At 35.9% G+C, this 20,180-nt stretch overlaps 2 protein-coding genes across 5 annotated transcripts in view; one reads left to right on the plus strand and one right to left on the minus strand.

Moving 5' to 3' along the window:
- The window catches only part of CCDC82 (coiled-coil domain containing 82), a 33,883-nt gene extending 18,684 nt beyond the window's left edge, over window positions 1-15,199 (minus strand). The window contains exons 1-4 of one of the 4 annotated variants that reach the window (XM_010375427.2): window positions 15,142-15,199; window positions 14,631-14,789; window positions 8,972-9,717; window positions 8,284-8,488 (exon numbers count right to left, since the gene is read on the minus strand). In XM_010375427.2, coding sequence (XP_010373729.2) covers window positions 8,284-8,488; window positions 8,972-9,703 — 937 coding nt within the window. In that variant the 5' untranslated portion in view covers window positions 9,704-9,717; window positions 14,631-14,789; window positions 15,142-15,199. The other 3 variants (XM_010375428.2, XM_030918072.1, XM_030918073.1) reach the window with 3 other exon arrangements.
- A 73-nt stretch (window positions 15,200-15,272) lies between these two features.
- JRKL (JRK like) lies at window positions 15,273-18,832 on the plus strand. Its single transcript, XM_010375426.2, has 2 exons — window positions 15,273-15,350; window positions 15,753-18,832. The coding sequence occupies exon 2, from the start codon at window positions 15,920-15,922 to the stop codon at window positions 17,492-17,494; it is 1,575 nt and encodes a 524-aa protein (XP_010373728.1). The 5' UTR covers window positions 15,273-15,350; window positions 15,753-15,919; the 3' UTR covers window positions 17,495-18,832.
- The last annotated feature ends 1,348 nt before the right edge of the window (window positions 18,833-20,180 follow it).

Raw genomic sequence — 20,180 nt, forward strand, 5'->3', positions numbered from 1 at the left:
ATTTGCGTTAAAATCCATGTAAACTGTATGTATAACAGCATTTCTCAAATGGTATTAAGAAACACTGGGAATATTAACAGATGTGTTGAGAAACAAATCAAATTCATCCCATGTGCACCTAAGTTTAACTATCATACAAGTTGCAATAGAATATTTCATCCTACTGAATGTCTCATTCTTGACTGTCCTTATGTCCAATGCTACTCATCTGTTAGTCTTGAGAACTGCTGTTCTATTTCAAAGACCCTGAGAGGAAATGAAAAGGGCAGAAATCAAAATCATTTGAGGAGTTTTGTCCCTAAGATTCTTTTTTTTATCAGTGTGTAACAATGCACTTCAAAAAAGTCAGGAAAAAGGCTTCTATTTATTTATGCTTGAGTGGACTGGTGGATGGTAGTGGGATAATGCTCCTGGAATTTCAAATTGAAAAATATTACTGAGCAAAATATATGCCAGGCATCATTGTAAGCATTTTACGTGAACTGCTTTATTTTTCACAACAAGCCTGTGGGATACTACCATTACCCTAGATTCATTTCTGGTTGGGAAAACTGAAATAAAGAGAGGATGAAAGACTTTCCTAAGACCAAACAGTAAGTTTCGGAACTAGGGCTGGAACCCAGTCTAACTCTAGATTATATGTTCCTATCCCCTAGTTAAATATTGTTATACATGGTAGATTTGATATATGTCACAACACAAAATTTAGACTTGGATGGAAAACTGGAGAAAATAAAATTCAAATCTCCCATCTCAAGAAAAATGGCATTCTCATTGACAAAATAACTTATCCAAGGTGACACAATTAGACAGAGGCAAAAATGAGGCTTAGAGCTCAGCTCTCCTCCAGAGCTTTTCTCAGTGCTTTAATCCCTATATTGAATGAGCTTCTGTGGAATGTCCCAGGAATATTGTTTTAAACAATATTTTAAATATTTTAAATAAGCTTTCCCCATGACTATTTTAAAAAACTGGAAAAAGTATAAAAAAGGAAACTATATTTGTGTTTATGCATAACTTATTTTTTTCTAAAGTAATCAATTTCCTTATAGCCAATCATTTGGTAGTCTCATCATTCTTCGTTGATTTCCTTGTATCCTATACCACATACTAATTTCACATATATGCCAAGATTTTTTTTTTTTTTTTTTTTTTTTGAGACGGAGTCTTGCTCTGTCGCCCGGCTGGACTGCAGTGGCCTGCAGTGGCCGGATCTCAGCTCACTGCAAGCTCTGCCTCCCAGGTTTACGCCATTCTCCTGCCTCAGCCTCCCGAGTAGCTGGGACTACAGGCGCCAGCCACCTCGCCCGGCTAGCTTTTTGTATTTTTTAGTAGAGACGGGGCGGAGTCTCGCTCTGTCGCCCGGGCTGGAGTGCAGTGGCCAGAACTCAGCTCACTGCAAGCTCCGCCTCCCGGGTTTACGCCATTCTCCTGCCTCAGCCTCCCCAGTAGCTGGGACTACAGGCGCCCGCCACCTCGCTCGGCTATTTTTTTGTATTTTTTAGTAGAGACAGGGTTTCACCGTGTTAGCCAGGATGGTCTCGATCTCCTGACCTCGTGATCTGCCCGTCTCGGCCTTCCAAAGTGCTGGGATTAAAGGCTTGAGCCACCGCGCCCGGCCGATTTTTTTTTTTTTTTTTTGTAATACCATCTGCCTTTCCTACTGGTCTGGCTGTCATTCTTCAGAATTGTTTTGCAAAGTTTTAACCAAAAAAAATTAGTTTCAGAAGAAATAACTTCTTGTTCTACGCATATTACCTTTCAGAAACATGCTTGTCTCTCTGCTTATCCATGTTTTCTGTTCTGTTTCACAGTGAAGTGTATTTTTTTTATCTACAAAGCTGTGCTTTTCTTCTTAATAGTAGGCTCAGGAAGTTTATTTTGGTTGCCATGGTAGATGGAATTTTTCCTGATTATATCACTTAAGTAATTATTGTTAGTATGCAAGACAACCACTGAGAGTTACACACTTACTGTGAATCTGGTGATTTTTCTGAGATCTTTTACCAATTTAAAAATAGTCAGATTATCTTGGATATTTCCGGGAGATAAGTTTCCTGGGACACTACAGAGCTGGAGATGGACACCGTTAAAGGATTCCCGGACACTATCTCTGCTGTCTCCCACAACCCCAAGGAGGATGTGGTCTTGCTAGTGTTAAATTTATTTCAAGAACCAAGAGAATGTTTACAAATATTTGCTTAGATAAAAGCATGTAGATTCTTGACACACTTTCTTCTGGAATGGAGGTATCAGCCTAGTATATGAGGCAGAGGCAGAGCAAGAAACTGATTTCTTTTTCTACTTTAACATTATCTCCCCCATCTTCATCCCTGTAGGGCAAAAAGAATGTGATGCAAGCCATGAAAAGATATGCTACATCTACTCCTGCTTTCAAAGTATTTATATCCCTTCTCTTAACTTCTGTATCCTTGGTTAAATCAGAAACTTTTGGTTTAAATGTGTGTACATAATACACACACACCCACACACACACATAATGTTCAAATGTCTTTTCTTTTTCAAGTTATATTTCTTTTGTTTTTATGTCTTGTTGCATTTTCCAAAACATCTAGAACAAAGTTAGTAGAAAATATTTTTGTCATGTTCCTCATTTTAAGTATGCTGTTGTCTCTTGGTTTAAAATACTGTCATGTAAAGGACATATGTTCCTATTACTAATTTTTTAACAACTGTTTTTCTTAACAGCCAGGTATGGGCATTCAATGTTACTGATGTTTCTCCTAGAATCTCAATAAATTATATGTTTTTTTCTCTACTGATATATTAATGTAATATATTAATGACTTCTAATATTAAGCTATTTTTATAGTTCTAAAAAGAATGATTAGAGATCTTTTTCTTTATTCCTATAATTACAGAAACAATTCATATATCTGTTTGCAAAACTATTTTCATCAATTTATTAGGAATGTGGGCCTCTTTAATCTACATAAACGTGTTACACGTTATGAAAATACCTCAAGAATACTTTCTTCTATAATAACTTTGAATTCATATCTTATGTTTTCCCATCCAAAAATATGGTGATTTTTAGTACTTTCAAATTTTTTTTTACATATCTAACTCAAGTTATACAATTTTCTTCCCTTATATTTCCATTTGTTCTGTATTTCTGCCACCCCCTCCCCCAAATTTGTAAAATAGGGTCTTTGTTTCTAGTCCTTTATTATCTTCTCCTTTACAACTATTTTTTTTCTTCTCTACCCTAGAACTTCTTAACTATCTCCTGTCACTCATGAGAGTTTCTGTACTGTTAAATCTGCTATCGACTGCTTTCAATAGATGTTATTTCTGACTTCACATTTTAAAATTTTTGGCAATTCTTTTAGCTAGCTCCCTTTCACCTCAAATTGTTCTCTCCTTATAACTTCTTTTTCATAGACTGCATAGCAAATGCTTTATAGCATTTTCTTGTTTCCTTTAATGAAACACTTTTCAGTTATTTTCTTCCTCTGAGTCTACCTTTACCTTTACTGCAATAAATTTCACAGGTACTTTTTACTTATCCTAGAACAAGGGAAAGTTCTAAAATTTAATATTTAACATAAATGGTTCTGAGTCTGTTTTAGGCCCATTCTCTATTGTGTTAATAGAATGATTTCCTTTAATTAGTAGATGGAGACTAAGTGTGTTACTGTTCTAGCAAGGCATAGTAGACTGAAATGTATTCTACTCTTATTTCTACTACTTGATTCTGTCACTCTGAATATATGATAGAGTACTAGGTAAATAAGGTATCCACAAATCTGAAGATTTTTCCTCTTTACCTGCATACAATATTTTTAGTGTGTGAACTATGTAAACGTGGTATGCAATGGACCACTGCTATTTTGTCCTTTTACTCCCTACCATATCTTTTCCAAGAATTGTAGTTTCACAATAAATATAAAGAGACACTAACAGGGATTGATAATAAAAGAAAAAGACTATGACTGTCTTCAACTATGTAGCAAGAGGGAAACTAGTCTGTGGTGCATCTCTCAGAGCCAAATGGCAGATAGGAAATTACAAAATGTCTTCCTATAGGTTAAAAGTGCTCACTTCAAAAAGGAAAGTGCATGGACTACTGATTCCGATTGTCAACTGAAATACTGAATTTAGAGTTAGGAGATGTTTCTCCCAAATTCTGATATGTTGAATATGATTCATTGGCAGGAGAATGAATCTGGGAATACTAGCCTAGTTACAACTTAACCCAAGTCATAGAGTGGTGTTCATTATTTATCATATAGGTTACTGTTTTAATGAGAAACTGTAGTTTGATTTTCAAATGTAAGAATTAACTTATAGCAATTTTTAGAACATAATTCCCTGGTAAACTGAGAACTGTTTATATTAACTTTTATTTATATTTAGATATAGCTGAAAATTGCTAAATATTAAAAACATCAACTCAATCATAAATTATCACTCTAGAATATGTGTATTTTTTTCTCTAATGTTTGAAAAACTCTGATGTCCAACATTTCTCTGAGTCTTGAACTGTAACATTCAGGAGTCTTTAGCCAATATGCTTAATCATCTAACCAACTAACAATGAGTTCCTATAATGTGTCACAAACTCTAATGGGTACTAGAAATACAGAAAAGAGAAGCTGGTTAACTATTTAGGTTTTGTTTTTGTCTTTTGGAAGTAGGGGCACCCACATGGCTTGTTTTATTGAGCTTTACTAATTTATACACCATAAAATTCACTCTTTTTGGTGTACAGTTCTATGGCCAATGCATAACATTACATAACCAACACCAAAACAGTTCTATCACCACCCAAAACTCCTTCATATTACCTCTTAATCATTCAGTTTTGTTCCTACTGAACCTGAGATGTCTGAAAGTCTGATAACAATCTTCAATAAGATAACAACAAATTAGGCTTATGTTCAGGAAAAATCTTGGCTAAAGATAAATGGGAATTTCTGCTTAAGGACTGAAGTAATGGGAGAGACTGTCCAAACTCACAAGCAAAATAAAGATAGTTGAAGATGGAACCCCTGGAAACATCAAAATTTACATGGTAAATAGCAATAGAGGAAAGGAATATTATAAAGGGAAATGCAAGAAAGTGGGGGTACCACAGAAGGTAAAAGAAGAGCATTCTGAAAGTGAGAGTGGTCAATGGTAGTAAAGTACATGACAATACCTGGTTAATATAAGAACTAAAGGTATTTTGGCAACTAGGAGGGTATCAATAACTTTAGTAAGAACAATTTCACTGGACTGACACAAGCAAGAGCCTGAATACAGTGCTTTGTAGAGGTACTGGGAAATGGGAACAAAAAGATAAAATTTAAAATAGTAGCTAAATGAACATGCCAACTCAAAGGAGGAAAGGCATGAACTTGGTTACAAGTTGAGGAAAAAGAGTTTGTAGGGATAAAATCACTGAAAATAAAGAGAACTGACTAGATAATAGAGCCGGATGAGAAGCTGTAATTAAGAATACACAAGATAAAATACATTGCATAAAAACGTATACATCTTCCTGAGGTACAGATGCTCAGTATTAAAAGGAAGCTTCAGTATTTAAAGGAAGCCTCCTCATATTTACCCAAATGAGTTGAAAACTTATAGCCATAGAAAAACCTGCACACGAATGTTCACGGCAGCTTTATTCACAACTGCCAAAACTCGTAAGCAACCAAGATGCCTTTCAATAGGTGAATGGATAAACAAAACTGTGGTACATCCGTACAATGAAAAATATTCAGCGATAAAAAGAAATGTACTATTAAGCCACGTTTAGACATGGAGGAAACCTAAGTGCATATTATTAAGCGGAAGAAGACAATTTGAAAAGTTATATGCTGTGTGATTCCAACTATATGACAGTTTGGCAAAAGCAAAACTATGCAGAGAGTAAAAACAGTGATTCAGAGGAGTGAGGAAAGGAGAATGAATTAGAGTACAGGGAATTTTGAGGACAATGAAATTACTCTGTATGATAGTGTAATGGTAGATACATGTCATTACACACTTGTCAAAGCCCATAAAAGGTACTAAAAAATGAGCCCTGTTGTAAAGTATGAACTACTGTTAATAATAATTGTAACAGAGGTACCAAACTAATAAACGAGGTTAATAATAGGCGAAACTGCGTATGTGAGGGGTTATATTTGAACTCTGTACATTCCATTCAGTATTTCTGTAACTCCAAAACTGCCCTTAAAAAAACCAACAACTAAAAAGTGTAGAGAAGTTGAAGTTCCCATATGCTAGCCTTTTATTTCCATTAATTGGCAGGAGTTGATATGAGTGGGCATCTCTCAGCAAATGTTCTATCACATTCTAGATAACCCAGAATAGGATATCTCCTAACTGAGTAGCCCTTTAATTTAAATGTCCAGGTGGCAAGTGAACCAGTGCCTATTGATATAAGGAAAACATTCATTAACTTACTGTATAGAGATAACTGTAACTGGCATCTCTATAACTGCCAAATTTCTTGAAATTTGATTCATATCTCAAAATCCACTATTTTATTATAAATCATGAGATATAAATCAAGTCATGTTATGCTTTATTTTAGTCAATATGGCCTTTTCTGAAATATTTAGAAAGAATGTACTTAAAGAAAAAAAATAAAAATGTATCCATCCAACAGCCTGTTCCTACCAGAGTTGTAAAACATCATAAAAACAATCTTTGAAATTTTGTAGAATTATAGGAATCATAATAATAATAAATATAGCTTACATTTTCAGGTTCCAGGATTTATATTTTCATGTAAGTAATGTCCTATCTTTGATAGGTTACACTGTTTGAGAGAAGCTTCAAAAGGTCTGATAAAACCAATGGTTCTCAAAGTGTTTGTCTGCAGATCCCTGATAGTGCCCAAGTCCATTTAAGGAAATCTGTGATTTCAAATAATAAGGCAGCTGGCCCCTTAACTTGAATCATGGTGGTAGCATCAAACTACTAATAATCATTACTGTCATTACTGCTATGCACTCACAGTAAAAAAGCCACTTTCACTTAAGAATGTCCTCTTTGAAGTAGTAAAATTATTAATTGTATTAAATCTTGAATCTGAAGTACACATCTTTGAAGTATTCTATAGGATGAAATGGAAAGTGCACAAAAAGTACTTATACTGCATACCAAAGTACAATGATTGTTTTGAGGGAAAAACACCTGTGCAACTGTGTGTGCTTGGGGGAAGCCTCATTCTTCATGAAATACCATTTTTATTTGAAAGAAGGAGTGACAAGCTCTGGTTATTCAGACTTGGTAATCCGTCAGACTTTTCTCAAAAAAGAACAAAGTAAGCCTGTCAGTTAAAAAAGAACAATTCACAGTGTTTTGTCGCCAATGAAAACAATCAAGTTTTAAAGCAGAAATCAGAATTTTGAAAAAATCGTATGTGCTATTCTGAGCCTGACAGCTTCTCAATACCTGAGAAATATTCTCAAAGGACTGGTGGTGATATTAATGAATATAATTAAAAAAATATATATATAATGAAATATGTCAACATTTTGGAGGATCTGTATCATCCAGTGAACCAGTATTTTCCAAATGACCGATGCATTTTAATCACAAAATCATGCATGGGGAAATGATCTATTTAAACTGCAAGACAGACCAATGGCTGTAATGCAAGCACTAAAAGTTCATTTATATGGTTTTGAATTCCATATTACCTTTAAGAAAGCAGTATCATTTGTCAAATTTTGGCACAGTATCAAATAAGAATATCAACAATTATTTTTAAAATACTATTAAAATACTCCTCCCTTTTCCAGCTACCTGTGTGAGGCAAAATTGTTTTCACACACTTCAACGAAAACAACATGTTACAACAGACTGAATGTAAAAGCAGATAAAATAATCTAGCTGGCTTCTACAAGCTAGACATTAAAGATTTACAAGAATGTAAAACAATGTAATTTATCACATTTTGAGAAAAAATATAGTTACTTTTCATAAAATTGTTATTTACATTAATGTAATATATTTACTAAGGGTTATTTTAAATGAATTAATAAATATATTTTAAATTTCTCAGTTTTGATTTCTACAATGGTAAATATTGACAGGCATAACTCATTGAAGTAAAGGTGTGTTGGGGGTTAGCAATTTTAAAAAATTTAAATGGTTCCTGAGACCACTGGAATAAACTATTAAACTGACAAGGTTATCTGAAAATGAAACCACAGTTCCTAGTCAATGATTCAGAACATAATATTAAAAGGCTAATTTGATACTTGATATAATATCATAAGAACAACTCATGAAACATTTTCTTAATATTGAACTTACAAAGAGAATTCTGTTTTACTAATTTCAGTTGTGATGTAGTTAATTTTTCTCCTTGTTGGTTTTTATTCTCTTCATCACCCTCCTCATCTTGCACTACAAAGTCATCGATACTATTATCATCTCCATCTTCATCAGGTTCATAATCATCCTCTTCTTCCTCCTCATCATCTTCATCACTGCTTGGGCAGGATTTCTTTTCAGAGCCCTAATTAATTTAAAATAAATGCTTCAGTAAATTGTGCCATTAAAATGGTAAGTTGGATATAAAATTAAAATACTAAATCTGACAGCAAAAAATGATCCATAGAAATTAATTCGTATTTTAAAGTTAAAAATAATTTTGTCATATTAAATGGTGAACTTTTGAAATTATTAATAAGAAGAATATACCTTGGTTAAGTGATGTAAAATGTTTAAAATGGACATTAGAATTATAAGAAGTTAAAAACAGGAAAGATCATATAAAATAACAAATAGTCTTTCAATTTTAAAAAAGGATGGACTGAGGCTCATAAAATAGTATATTACATACAATAGTGTAATCAAACATGTTCAAGAATACTTATGATTAAAGAATAAATTCTACAATTATTGAGAAATGGAACATACTCAGCACTTTGATTTATATATAAAATACTTTAAGAAAAAAACTGAAAAACAATAACAAATTCAACAAAATATAACACACCTCAAAATCTCTACCACTATTGCGTCTCAGACGAGATCTTTGTTTTGAGAGTTCTTTGAGCTTCTGAAGTTGTTCTCGCTTTCGTGCAGCTAATGTTTTTTCAGGAGTTTTTGGCTCCATTTCCACTGAAGAACCTTCATCTTCAACCACTCTACGTGGACGTTTAACACCTACTTTTCTAACTAGGATATCGCTGTCATCACTCTCATCACTGTCACACATCACAGAGGACAGCCTTTTTCTTCTTCCTCGCTTGATGTGTTCTTCTTCTAAATCATCCTCTATTATTTGTCCAGTTTGTTTGTTGAGATCTTTATCCTCTTGACTTACATGATTGTCCTGATCTTGTAAATCAATATTCCTATGTTTGGTTTTGTTCGTTTCTTCTTCATATGTTGAACTGTTGCCAGTGTTAACGAGACACTTACTGTTGTTTCCTTCACTTTCAATTTTACTTAAGTTAAGCTCTCTTTCACTTCCTGGTGTTTTATTACAATCAAGTCCCTTGTTACTATCAAGCTCTTCATCATTTTCAAAACTTTCGTAATTATCAACACTTTCACCACTATCAAGCTCTTCACTGTCAAATTCTTCACTATCAAGCTCTTCATCACTATCAAATAATTGTGAGATACTAATTCTTTTAGTTCGCCTCCAATCAACTCGAGATTTCTGCTCAGGCATGTGACTTTTAGAATTTTTCCTTGTTTCATGTCTTCTAACACGTATCATTTTCACTTAAGCTTCTACAAAATAAAGTTGTTAGGAATATAACAGTGATAACCAGATTAGAGCAATGAATGCATTTATGGTACAAATTATATTTATTTGGCTTTATTTAATGGTCCACAAAGGCAAAATCACATGAAATACCTGAGTGAAGATGGTAGAACATTAATTTAACAAATAATTTACTGAATGCCTATGAAATAATTATATGAACATCTATTCTGAATTATGTTGTATGTTGTGCTGAAAGGGATACATAGAAAAATCATGGTCCTGTCCTTCAGAAGATTATAATCTATGTGTAGAACTAAAATATCTAAAACATATAATAAGTAAGAAAATTTCAAAGTAGTATTTGGTATCAAATGAACAACATAAATAACTGCAATAAAAGTGGAAAGATGCAGGGAGATCAGTAAGGCAAGTGCTTCACTTTATCTTGAACAGATGTGATCTGATAGCATTCTGAAGGATTCATTGTATTTGAACGGAAAGAATGAAAGAAAAAGGGATGTCAGGCAAGTAATATGGTAAGGGCAAAACTCTGGCTTTAAGAAAGAAGATGGTATGTTCAGTAAATAAGTGTGGCTTAAAAGGTATACAAAAAAGAGTTTTATGCTGGAAAAAAGGAGAAATGAATAGAAAACTGAATGGGATTACCAGGATGACTCACCCTGTAGGCAAAGGATTCTGAATAATGATATAAATTATAAAAGATCAATTTACACGAAGACAGTTATAAAGTAACAAATGACATAAAAAAGAGAGCAATGCAAAATTGAGAGATAATCCACTAAGACTGCAGCCTCTTTATACCTTAGTAAAACGGGAGTGGCTTTCCCCTCAAAGTTAAAGATACAATATAACCAATAGAAAACTTAACTAGCAATCCAATAATGTAGTTAAGTGAATAAAACAAATAAGTTTCACGGCAAAGCAGAGCATGGTATTGGGAAGGAAAACAAAAGCTCTCAGTATATCATTTAGAAAAGAATGAACTCCATTAAAATTAACACAAGTATATATTAAAAGAACAATTAGTGACAGGTAAGATAACTAGAAAATAAAGTAACATATGTACTTCTGTGGTTGTCAAGGAATAGAAATATGACCATGTAATGAGACTGACCTCATAATACATGTGTTAGAGGTACACATTGAACTAACAGCTATCCCCACCAAAGAAATCACCTTATGAGGCTGATTATTCCAATATTTCCACCACAGCACAGAATATTCCTGGAGTCTTTCTACAAACCACACACTATAAAAAATCTAAAAATATGAAAATAATCATACTTCATTTTTTTATCCCAGTGACTTTAACACCCACTTAATTCACTTGTCTCGGTTATAAAGACCTGTTAGCAGCTTGCAGAAATGAAATTCAACTTAAGAAGATGAGAATTAACTATCATTAAAAATATTCAAAAAACGTGCAGCAAATTCTGAAAGTAATTACAAAAATTCAATGCCAAAAATTTTTTGAGCAATGGGATGGTGTTTCTAGCTTTCCAAGAGGATTACTTTTTTCCTATAGATTGTGGAAGAGAGGATATAGCTCATTTAACTGTACAAATTCTGGTATGTTTATATGGCAATAACATTTTCTGTATAATGGTTAACACCTCATGTAAAACCAGAACGGGGCTGCCAAGATTATACAGCAGAAATTACAGGGTGTAGGATGAAATACAACTTTTATTTTTTTAAGAGATAGGTCTCGTTCTGTTGTCCAGGCTGGAGTGCAGTGGCATGATCATAGATTACTGCAGCCTTGAACTTCTGGGCTCAAGTGATCTTTCTGTTTCGATTTTTAAATTTTTTGTAGAGATGAAGGTCTCACTATGTCCTGATCTCCTGGCCTCAAGTGATCCTCCCACCTTGGCCTCAGTGCTGGGATTACAGGCATGAGCCACTGCCCAAAGTATAACCTTATGACAGTAACTGCTATAAAATACAACCAACATTGTAATAGCAATCTAACAAATTCTGGTCAACTGGGCAGTCTGCTATTTGAAATTATCCTTGGGTTGCATCTTACAAAAGGTTTATATTAAAATCAGCAAAGATGAAAATTGTGTGTAGTCAAAATAACCTTTTAAAAAAACCTCTATATTACTCTTAAAGTATGGTTTTGTGTACACTATACTGCGTTACAATACGTGCACCCAGTTTCTCCTCCAGGTTTTAAACAGCTTCCTGTTTCTTTGGTTAAGTACCACATGAACTAGGCATCTTATATTTTTAAGCCATATAGTACAAAAAAGTATTTGTAAACACATAAATTTGCATAAGCTAAGTGTGCATATGTGCACGTGTAGTATATCACATTGTAATAATAAAGTATGGTTTTCTAATAAACATGTTTGAATTGGGAAAAACAATGAAAAAAATTTACGAAAACAATGACAAATATGGTTGCAGTAGATACACTAAAGCAAATATGGACAGTAAAGAACATTAAAGTGAAAGATGATTTTTATTAGGACCCAAAAGCAAATTCATATACAATAGATGATGATCTTACAAAACTATAACATGCCCAGAATGTCAGTTATTTATCATGAAACAGGTGTTTCCTATGACAATGGTGGAAATGATTAAGAATGTCACACTATTAAAAACTTAATGACTGCACAGTTAAGCTGTAAAAGAAACTTTAAGTTTTTAGTGCATTTTCACATTGATTTTTAAATCCTGACAATGATCTTAGAAGGAAGATATTTATATTTATGTATAAATATCAAAGCCAAGGGCATACAGTTTAAATGACTTACCAAAGATCATGCAGCTTGTTGGTGACAGAGCAGGGATTAGAAACCGGGTCTCTTGATTCCCTGTCCAGTGCCACACAATGACTGCTGCCAATATCATATTTGTACAAGGTAGTAAAAATTAAGCTTTTAAAAATCATTATTTTATCTCTCATGCTATATTTTAGTTTCAGAAAAATAACGATTAAAATGTACAAACATGCTTTTAAAAAAATTATGTAACTGAATTTTACTGCACATGAGTTTGACCAGAAACTTCTGGAAATTATTATCCCCTAGGCAAGAAAAGAATACAAAAGAGATGAATATTTGCAGACTTCCCTCTATCTCTTATTAATAACACCAATCGCAAAATTCAAAGGAGTCCCCAATGAGCCCAAGTAAAATTTCGAAGAAAGGCAGTCTCTGATGAAAAAACTATTTTGGAAAACTGCAGAATTTGAATGCCCGATGCAGCATCTTTTTTTTTTTTTTTTTTTTTTTTGAGACAGAGTCTCGCTCTGTCGCCCAGGCTGGAGTGCGGTGGCCGGATCTCAGCTCACTGCAAGCTCCGCCTCCCGGGTTTACGCCATTCTCCTGCCTCAGCCTCCCGAGTAGCTGGGACTACAGGCGCCCGCCACCTCGCCCGGCTAGTTTTTTGTATTTTTTTAGTAGAGACGGGGTTTCACCGTGTTAGCCAGGATGGTCTCGATCTCCTGACCTCGTGATCTGCCCGTCTCGGCCTCCCAAAGTGCTGGGATTACAGGCTTGAGCCACCGCGCCCGGCCAGCATCTTTTATTTAAACAAAATAAATCAGGTTTCATTGGGCCAACTGCCAAATTGCCAGGGTCTCTCATATTTCAAAACGATCATTTATATCAGTAAGATCAAAAATCCTGTTACTGAAAAGGAAAGATAATTTGAATATGTTTGGCTCTTCTTTTTAAATCGTAGGTAGCTTTACTATATTAGCTGTGAATGGAAGAATGATAACGAAGGGAAAAGGTGTGTGAACCTCGGAAGGGAATGTGAAGGAAAGCTAGTTTGATGGGTAAGATACCTCTTGGTCTTTACAACCTACTCAAAAAAGAATCCATGCAAATGAATGTTACTTCTGCATATGCTGAACATACACTTAATTTCCTGAAATGAGAATTTTATCGAGCTTCTGTAATACCTTACTTTTAAGCAAAGAGAAAATCAGCGACTCCAAACAGAAAGCATTAAATAAGTGAATGAAGAAGGATTAATATTATCACATCTTTGTGTTTCATGGTTAATATAAGATGCACATACATAGCTATGTTATCTGCCAAAGAATAGATATTAAAGGCAATAATCCATATTGCTTGTGTTCTTTCTCTAACACAGTACCTCTATAGCTAAAAGAAAGTACTTTGATGATGCCATTTGACTTTCTCATAAGAAATATACTTCCTTCTAAACTTTGAGGTTAATTCATACTCAAGAAAAGATTCATTCTAGAAATCACCTACTTGCTGTATAAACAATGCAGGTGGTAGTTAACACTTTAGTGATTTGAAAGGCAGTGGAACCCGAAGTCATTATTTGAAATTCCACCGGAAGGGATCTATTTTGTGTGTAAAACATCACTCGTCTTTGATGTTTTCTTTTATATGGCAGTTTGGAGAGCAAAGATTAATAAGCCAAAAAATAATTATTGAATATCTACCAAAATGCAAGGACCTGCTTGGAACTAACTCTGCTGCCACCAGATCAAATAAACATGGTCTCTGCTCCCAAGGAGCTCACAATCTGATGAAATTACTAGGGACACCAAAAACAAGCCAGCATAATACATGATTTGAGGGCTACAGTGTATGATTATGACCAAGTTCTTATCACATTATTATAAATAAATTTATTCTGGTTCCTCTATTGGCAGGAAAACAGGACAGCAGAATTATGAGAGAAATAGGATATGAGAAAATAAACATAAAGAGAGGAAAGCCTATTTCCTCCACTTAGAATCACAGCCCAACAGTCCACAATTTCGCAAAGTGGATCCTGCTGGAATGGTCTCCGGGATAACTATATTATTCATTAAAATCCGTTAACAATGGAGGTTAATCCAGCAGGAATGAGCGGTAGCCAGAGGAATAGATCCTCTCAGGAATTAACACCCGGAAGGGTGATTTTCATGATTACAAACCTCTTTGGCGGGACGCAGGAACGCAGCGCCTGCTAGCCCACTAGTCCGTCACTGGGCTTCCAGGAGGGAGGAGCACAGTAGCTGGGAAACCATACCCTCAGGCCGAGCTTCGCGATGACGTGCGCAGGACGATAGAAACCCCCAGACCCCAAAAGGGCTCTGCACCGAGAAAACAATTACAAGGGTCTGGAAAGGCCAGAAACCCGAGAAATCACCAACCGAGCTCCCCACATCAGTTTCAAGCACCTCCCCAAGGCGGAAATAACGGGCACCGCGCACACTGCAGCTCAGCTGAGGAGTGCTAGAGGCGCAGAGGGCTGAGGGGAGCGCTCTGACCCGCGCAAAGGGCTGACGGGCCCGCTCCGACCCACCCAAAGAGCACCCGCGGGAATTTTTCCTCTTGGCCCGCCAGGAGGCACGGCTTCCCCCGCCTCTCTAATAAACCATTAGCGGTGGGAGCTAAAGCAAGTCCCAGCCGGGAGACAGGTCCGCACAGCACTCGCGCTCTCACCTTTCAAAGCGCCTCCGCCTCCGCCCCCGCCCTCAGCACCTGGCAAGGGATGCTCTGCCCACTTCCGGGAACCAAGGGAAGTCCCGCCTCTGGGTGGGGAGAGGGGCGGGGCCGAGCGGCGGGAGGGAGCGTCTTCCGGGAGCGTGGCTGGGGCGGAGCGACTGCCGCGCGGTAGTCAGGGAGCTGTGCGGGTCCTGGTTGCAAGAGAGGTGGGGAGAGGGGCCTGGCGGGCTTTGAGGGACTGGGAGGACTGTCCTGGCTAAAGCCGGGGCGGGAAACTGGTGCTGCGGGGCGGGAGGGCCCTGCTCCTGGGAAAGGACTCTGACATATCCGTCCTGAGGAAGGGTGCCAGTCCTTGACTCCTTGGCTCTTCCGCTCTCTGCCGTAACTTTGGGGTGTGGCAGGGGTTAGTGACGGGCGGTTACCCGGGATCTAGACGTGCAGGAGGTTCATGGCCACGATGGGGCTATAGTGTTTCTCGCGGCTGCTGGGGTAATAAAACACATGGCTTTAATCCGGATTATCCGCGGTGACATGGGGCCTCCGCTACTGCCCGTATAAGTTAAAGGCCTGTTCTCTCAAACTTCCTCCTCTTTCACCTTCTTCTGCAGTCTGTTTGCCAGCCAACCCCAGCCCGGGAGGGGATCAGGGCCACCAGGTTGCTGGTAAGGTTGAAAGACTGAGTGTGTTAAGACTGTTAAAGTGAGCCTGTGTAAGAGAAGGAAGGATTTTGTGGATTGCTACTTTGTGAGTGTGGGGTGAGTTCCAGAACCTCGCTATGTCAGGGAAACGGAAGCGTGTGGTGTTGACTATTAAAGATAAGCTTGATATAATAAAGAAACTTGAAGACGGAGGTTCTTCCAAACAACTGGCAGTGATTTATGGAATTGGTGAAACAACAGTTCGGGATATAAGAAAAAATAAGGAAAAGATTATAACTTATGCAAGCAGTTCTGATTCCACAAGTCTTTTGGCCAAGAGGAAATCTATGAAGCCATCCATGTATGAGGAATTGGACAGGGCAATGCTGGAATGGTTCAACCAGCAAAGAGCAAAAGGGAATCCCATATCTGGACCAATTTGTGCAAAAAGGGCAGAGTTCTTCTTTTATGCTTTGGGAATGGATGGTGATTTTAACCCCTCTGCCGGCTGGCTAACTCGTTTTAAGCAGCGGCACAGCATTAGAGAGATTAACATTAGAAATGAAAGATTAAATGGAGATGAGACTGCGGTGGAAGATTTTTGTAACAACTTTCGAGATTTTATTGAACGAGAGAATTTACAGCCTGAGCAAATCTACAATGCAGATGAAACTGGACTCTTTTGGAAGTGCTTGCCTTCTAGGATTTCAGTAATCAAAGGTAAATGCACTGTCCCTGGGCACAAATCAATTGAAGAAAGAGTCACAATCATGTGTTGTGCCAATGCAACAGGTTTACACAAACTTAAACTTTGTGTTGTGGGGAAAGCAAAGAAACCTCGCTCCTTTAAATCAACTGACACCTTAAACCTGCCAGTCTCTTATTTCAGCCAAAAAGGTGCATGGATGGATCTTTCCATTTTCCGACAATGGTTTGATAAAATTTTTGTGCCGCAAGTTCGAGAGTATTTAAGATCTAAAGGCTTGCAGGAAAAGGCTGTGCTCTTGTTGGATAATTCACCAACACATCCAAATGAAAATGTCCTAAGGTCAGATGATGGCCAAATATTTGCTAAATATTTACCACCTAATGTGGCCTCATTGATTCAACCTTCAGATCAGGGAGTCATAGCAACAATGAAGAGAAATTATCGTGCAGGTCTTCTCCAGAACAACTTGGAAGAAGGTAATGACCTGAAATCATTCTGGAAGAAGCTAACTCTGTTGGATGCGCTTTATGAAATAGCAATGGCATGGAACTTAGTAAAACCAGTTACCATTAGCAGAGCATGGAAGAAAATTCTCCCTATGATAGAGGAGAAAGAGAGCTTGGACTTTGATGATGAAGATATTTCTGTGGCTACTGTGGCTACCATTTTACAACACACCAAAGGATTGGAAAATGTGACTACTGAGAACCTTGAAAAATGGCTTGAAGTAGACAGTACTGAACCAGGCTATGAAGTGTTAACTGATAGCGAAATCATCAGAAGAGCACAAGGCCAGACAGATGAATCCAGTGAAAATGAGGAGGAAGAAATTGAACTAATTCCAGAGAAACATATTAATCATGCAGCTGCTCTTCAATGGACTGAAAATTTATTGGATTATCTAGAACAACAAGGTGATATGATTCTACCTGATAGACTGGTAATACGTAAACTTCGAGCCACCATCAGAAATAAACAGAAGATGACCAAGTCAAGTCAATAATGTCATTTCAATTTTTTACTGTTCTGCTCATTGTGTTTGTGACAAACTCTGCAATATGGCTTAATTTTCTTTGTATTCTGAATTCTCAGACTTGGTCCTGTGAAATACAGGCACAAAATGTATCTGAAGTGGTTTGAGGATTATGTGTTTTCATCATCTGCGTCTTTTGTCCTTTTATTTGTACAGCTACTTATCAGAAGATGATACCGAATAGATATAAATTACATGTACACATGTATTCACTTTTTAGAATATGCAATTATGCCTTCTGTAACAGTGGCATTCCCTGAATTTTCTAGTGAAAGTTAGAGATGACAGACTGAACACTTTTCTGAAATCTTTTGCTTGATTTATGAAGGCTGCCATAGTTATCTTTTCTTGTGTTAACCATCTTAAATGATGTTTTGTATATTTTAATAGACTGACAGGATGAGAGATTTATATTATTGGATTTCAGGATGATTTATAATAATTCAAAAATGAAATTCAATTATGGGGAAATAATTATGAATTATAGAAATTATTTAGAAATCATGCCTCAGTTCTCTTACCTTTGTGTGGTTTTCAAGAGGGGGAGATTATTCTGGGAAATAAAGTAAATATGGGAAGTGATTGCCAAATGAAAGGGAAACTATGGGAAAGCTGATCTATAAAAAGGCATTGTGATCATTTGTAGGAAACTGGGAAATAAAAATCTGAGGAACTTTAGGTTATTTATACAAAGGGAATAAATAGGCTGATTTTAATTTGGTAAGTCGATCCTTTTATGAATTTGGTAATAGTATAGGTTTATTATTTATTCATCTAATTTTATAATACAGGTTTTGTAATGTTACATGTGATGATATGAGCTCCCACCTTATATGGGGGAACATCTTGGGAATTTGAGATTTAATAAGTTTTTTAAGTTTTTTTTTTTTTTTTTTTTTTTTACTGCATACTCACAAATGTTGTCTATCATTTGAAAAATATTGTCATATCTGGCCCTTTGATGAAAAAAGGAAATTACAATAATAAAGCTTTTATGATTTTAAGTAAGTCATATGTTTGTGTCCTATTTTATAAAGAAAGCAGAAATAATTACAGAAAGTGCCATACACTGAGGAATATTATTGTTTATTATTTTGATACATGTAAAAAGGGATTAATCTGCTAAAATGTAATCTAAATCAGAATTTCGATAATTTTTTGGTAAACTATGTTTATTCAAGACATTGAAACTACTTTGCACATATTAATATTAATGTAACTTGTAATTTAAAAGTAAAGTGTTTCCATGCCATTTCATGTTTTGACCAAACATTTTTAAAAAGTAAATTAGAATTGTTGTCTATTAGTCATTTTTTAAAGGTTTAACATTTTTTGTTAAAATACTTAACATTTTATAGTGCTTTCTGTAGAATACTAATACTTCAAAAGTATTTTTAGTTTTCCATAATTTCTCTTTTCATGATAGATATCTACATTTTTCAGAAGATGTGTGATGAAAGTGTTTAAAAATTAGGTTTATTGCATGAATTTCCTCAGTGTAGAGTGGGAAAAACCATCAGAAGTTAACATACATATTGAATCAGATAATGACATGTTCTGTTGTAAACTAAACTGTATATAAAATAATTTTTCTAAAATGAAAATATGTACTACAAATCTTGGAATTTCTGTCTGGATTTGCAGTTTTTAAACTTAATCGTGTCAGCCCAATGCAGCTGTTTCATTGCCACCTAGTGGTAAAACTAACATTGCTGTTAAGCTGTGTGATTTTAAACTTGAATCCCCAGTAAAAGGTTCACTGTTTTGTGGCCATGGGTGTGAATCTTGTGACTCTCTAGCCTGTAAGAGACTGCTCTTCTTTGGTTACAGCTATTCTCTGAAATCTGCCAGCAGTGGTACTCTAGCCATGTTTTGGATCCTTCTATCCTTAATTATAAAGGCTGATCAGTAGTTGTAGCAGATGATGCCAAAAGCTATTTGGGTTCTGTATCTGCCCCCAAAGTTGTATATCCTTAGCTCCTAATTCCTATTCTATCAGTGCCTTACGAGAGTCTGTGTTTGGCATTCTATTTATCCATTAAAAAATTTGCTATTGGCTCATATTCTCTCACCAGTTTCACTAATTTTTTTCTCATTGATATGACTTGACACAATACTCTCAGAAAGCCAATGACAGTGCAATGTTTCTTACACTTCCGGTAAAGAATTTTGTGAGAGTAGATATACCTACACAAGATCATGTAGGAAATTATAATGTTGCTTTTTTTTCTGAGAGATTTGGGCTTTTTTGTGGTAGGGCCGTTGTAGAAAGTTGAATTCTTTGTCATGGTGAAATTCAGTAAATCAAAAATGTATTGAGTTTTACTATATGCTGAGGACTGCCAGCTGTGGTGGGTCTAGGAAAATATAAAAGAAAGGGAAGAGGTTGCTTTCCTTGAACATCTTGAAATCAAGGTGGAAAAACTATACATATTTGAAAAAAAAACCCCAAACCATCTGGCTCAATTGTAAGCTCATGTAAAAGAACCAACATAACAAGATGTGAACTATGTAAAAAAACCATCAAGATTTAGTTGCTTATTCATTTCTCCACTGATTTCTATTCTGTATACCCTTTACATTTTAAGCTATGCATTGGTTTTGATTTTTGCTGTCCCTGAGTGACTTCATCCATTTCCCTTATCTACATGTGATC

The sequence above is a fragment of the Rhinopithecus roxellana genome, chromosome 15, assembly GCF_007565055.1.
Source record: "Rhinopithecus roxellana isolate Shanxi Qingling chromosome 15, ASM756505v1, whole genome shotgun sequence".
Taxonomy (NCBI): domain Eukaryota; kingdom Metazoa; phylum Chordata; class Mammalia; order Primates; family Cercopithecidae; genus Rhinopithecus; species Rhinopithecus roxellana.

Excerpts from the sequence above, each read along its gene's own strand:
- JRKL (XM_010375426.2), top strand. The coding sequence starts at position 15,920 with ATGTCAGGGAAACGGAAGCGTGTGGTGTTGACTATTAAAGATAAGCTT.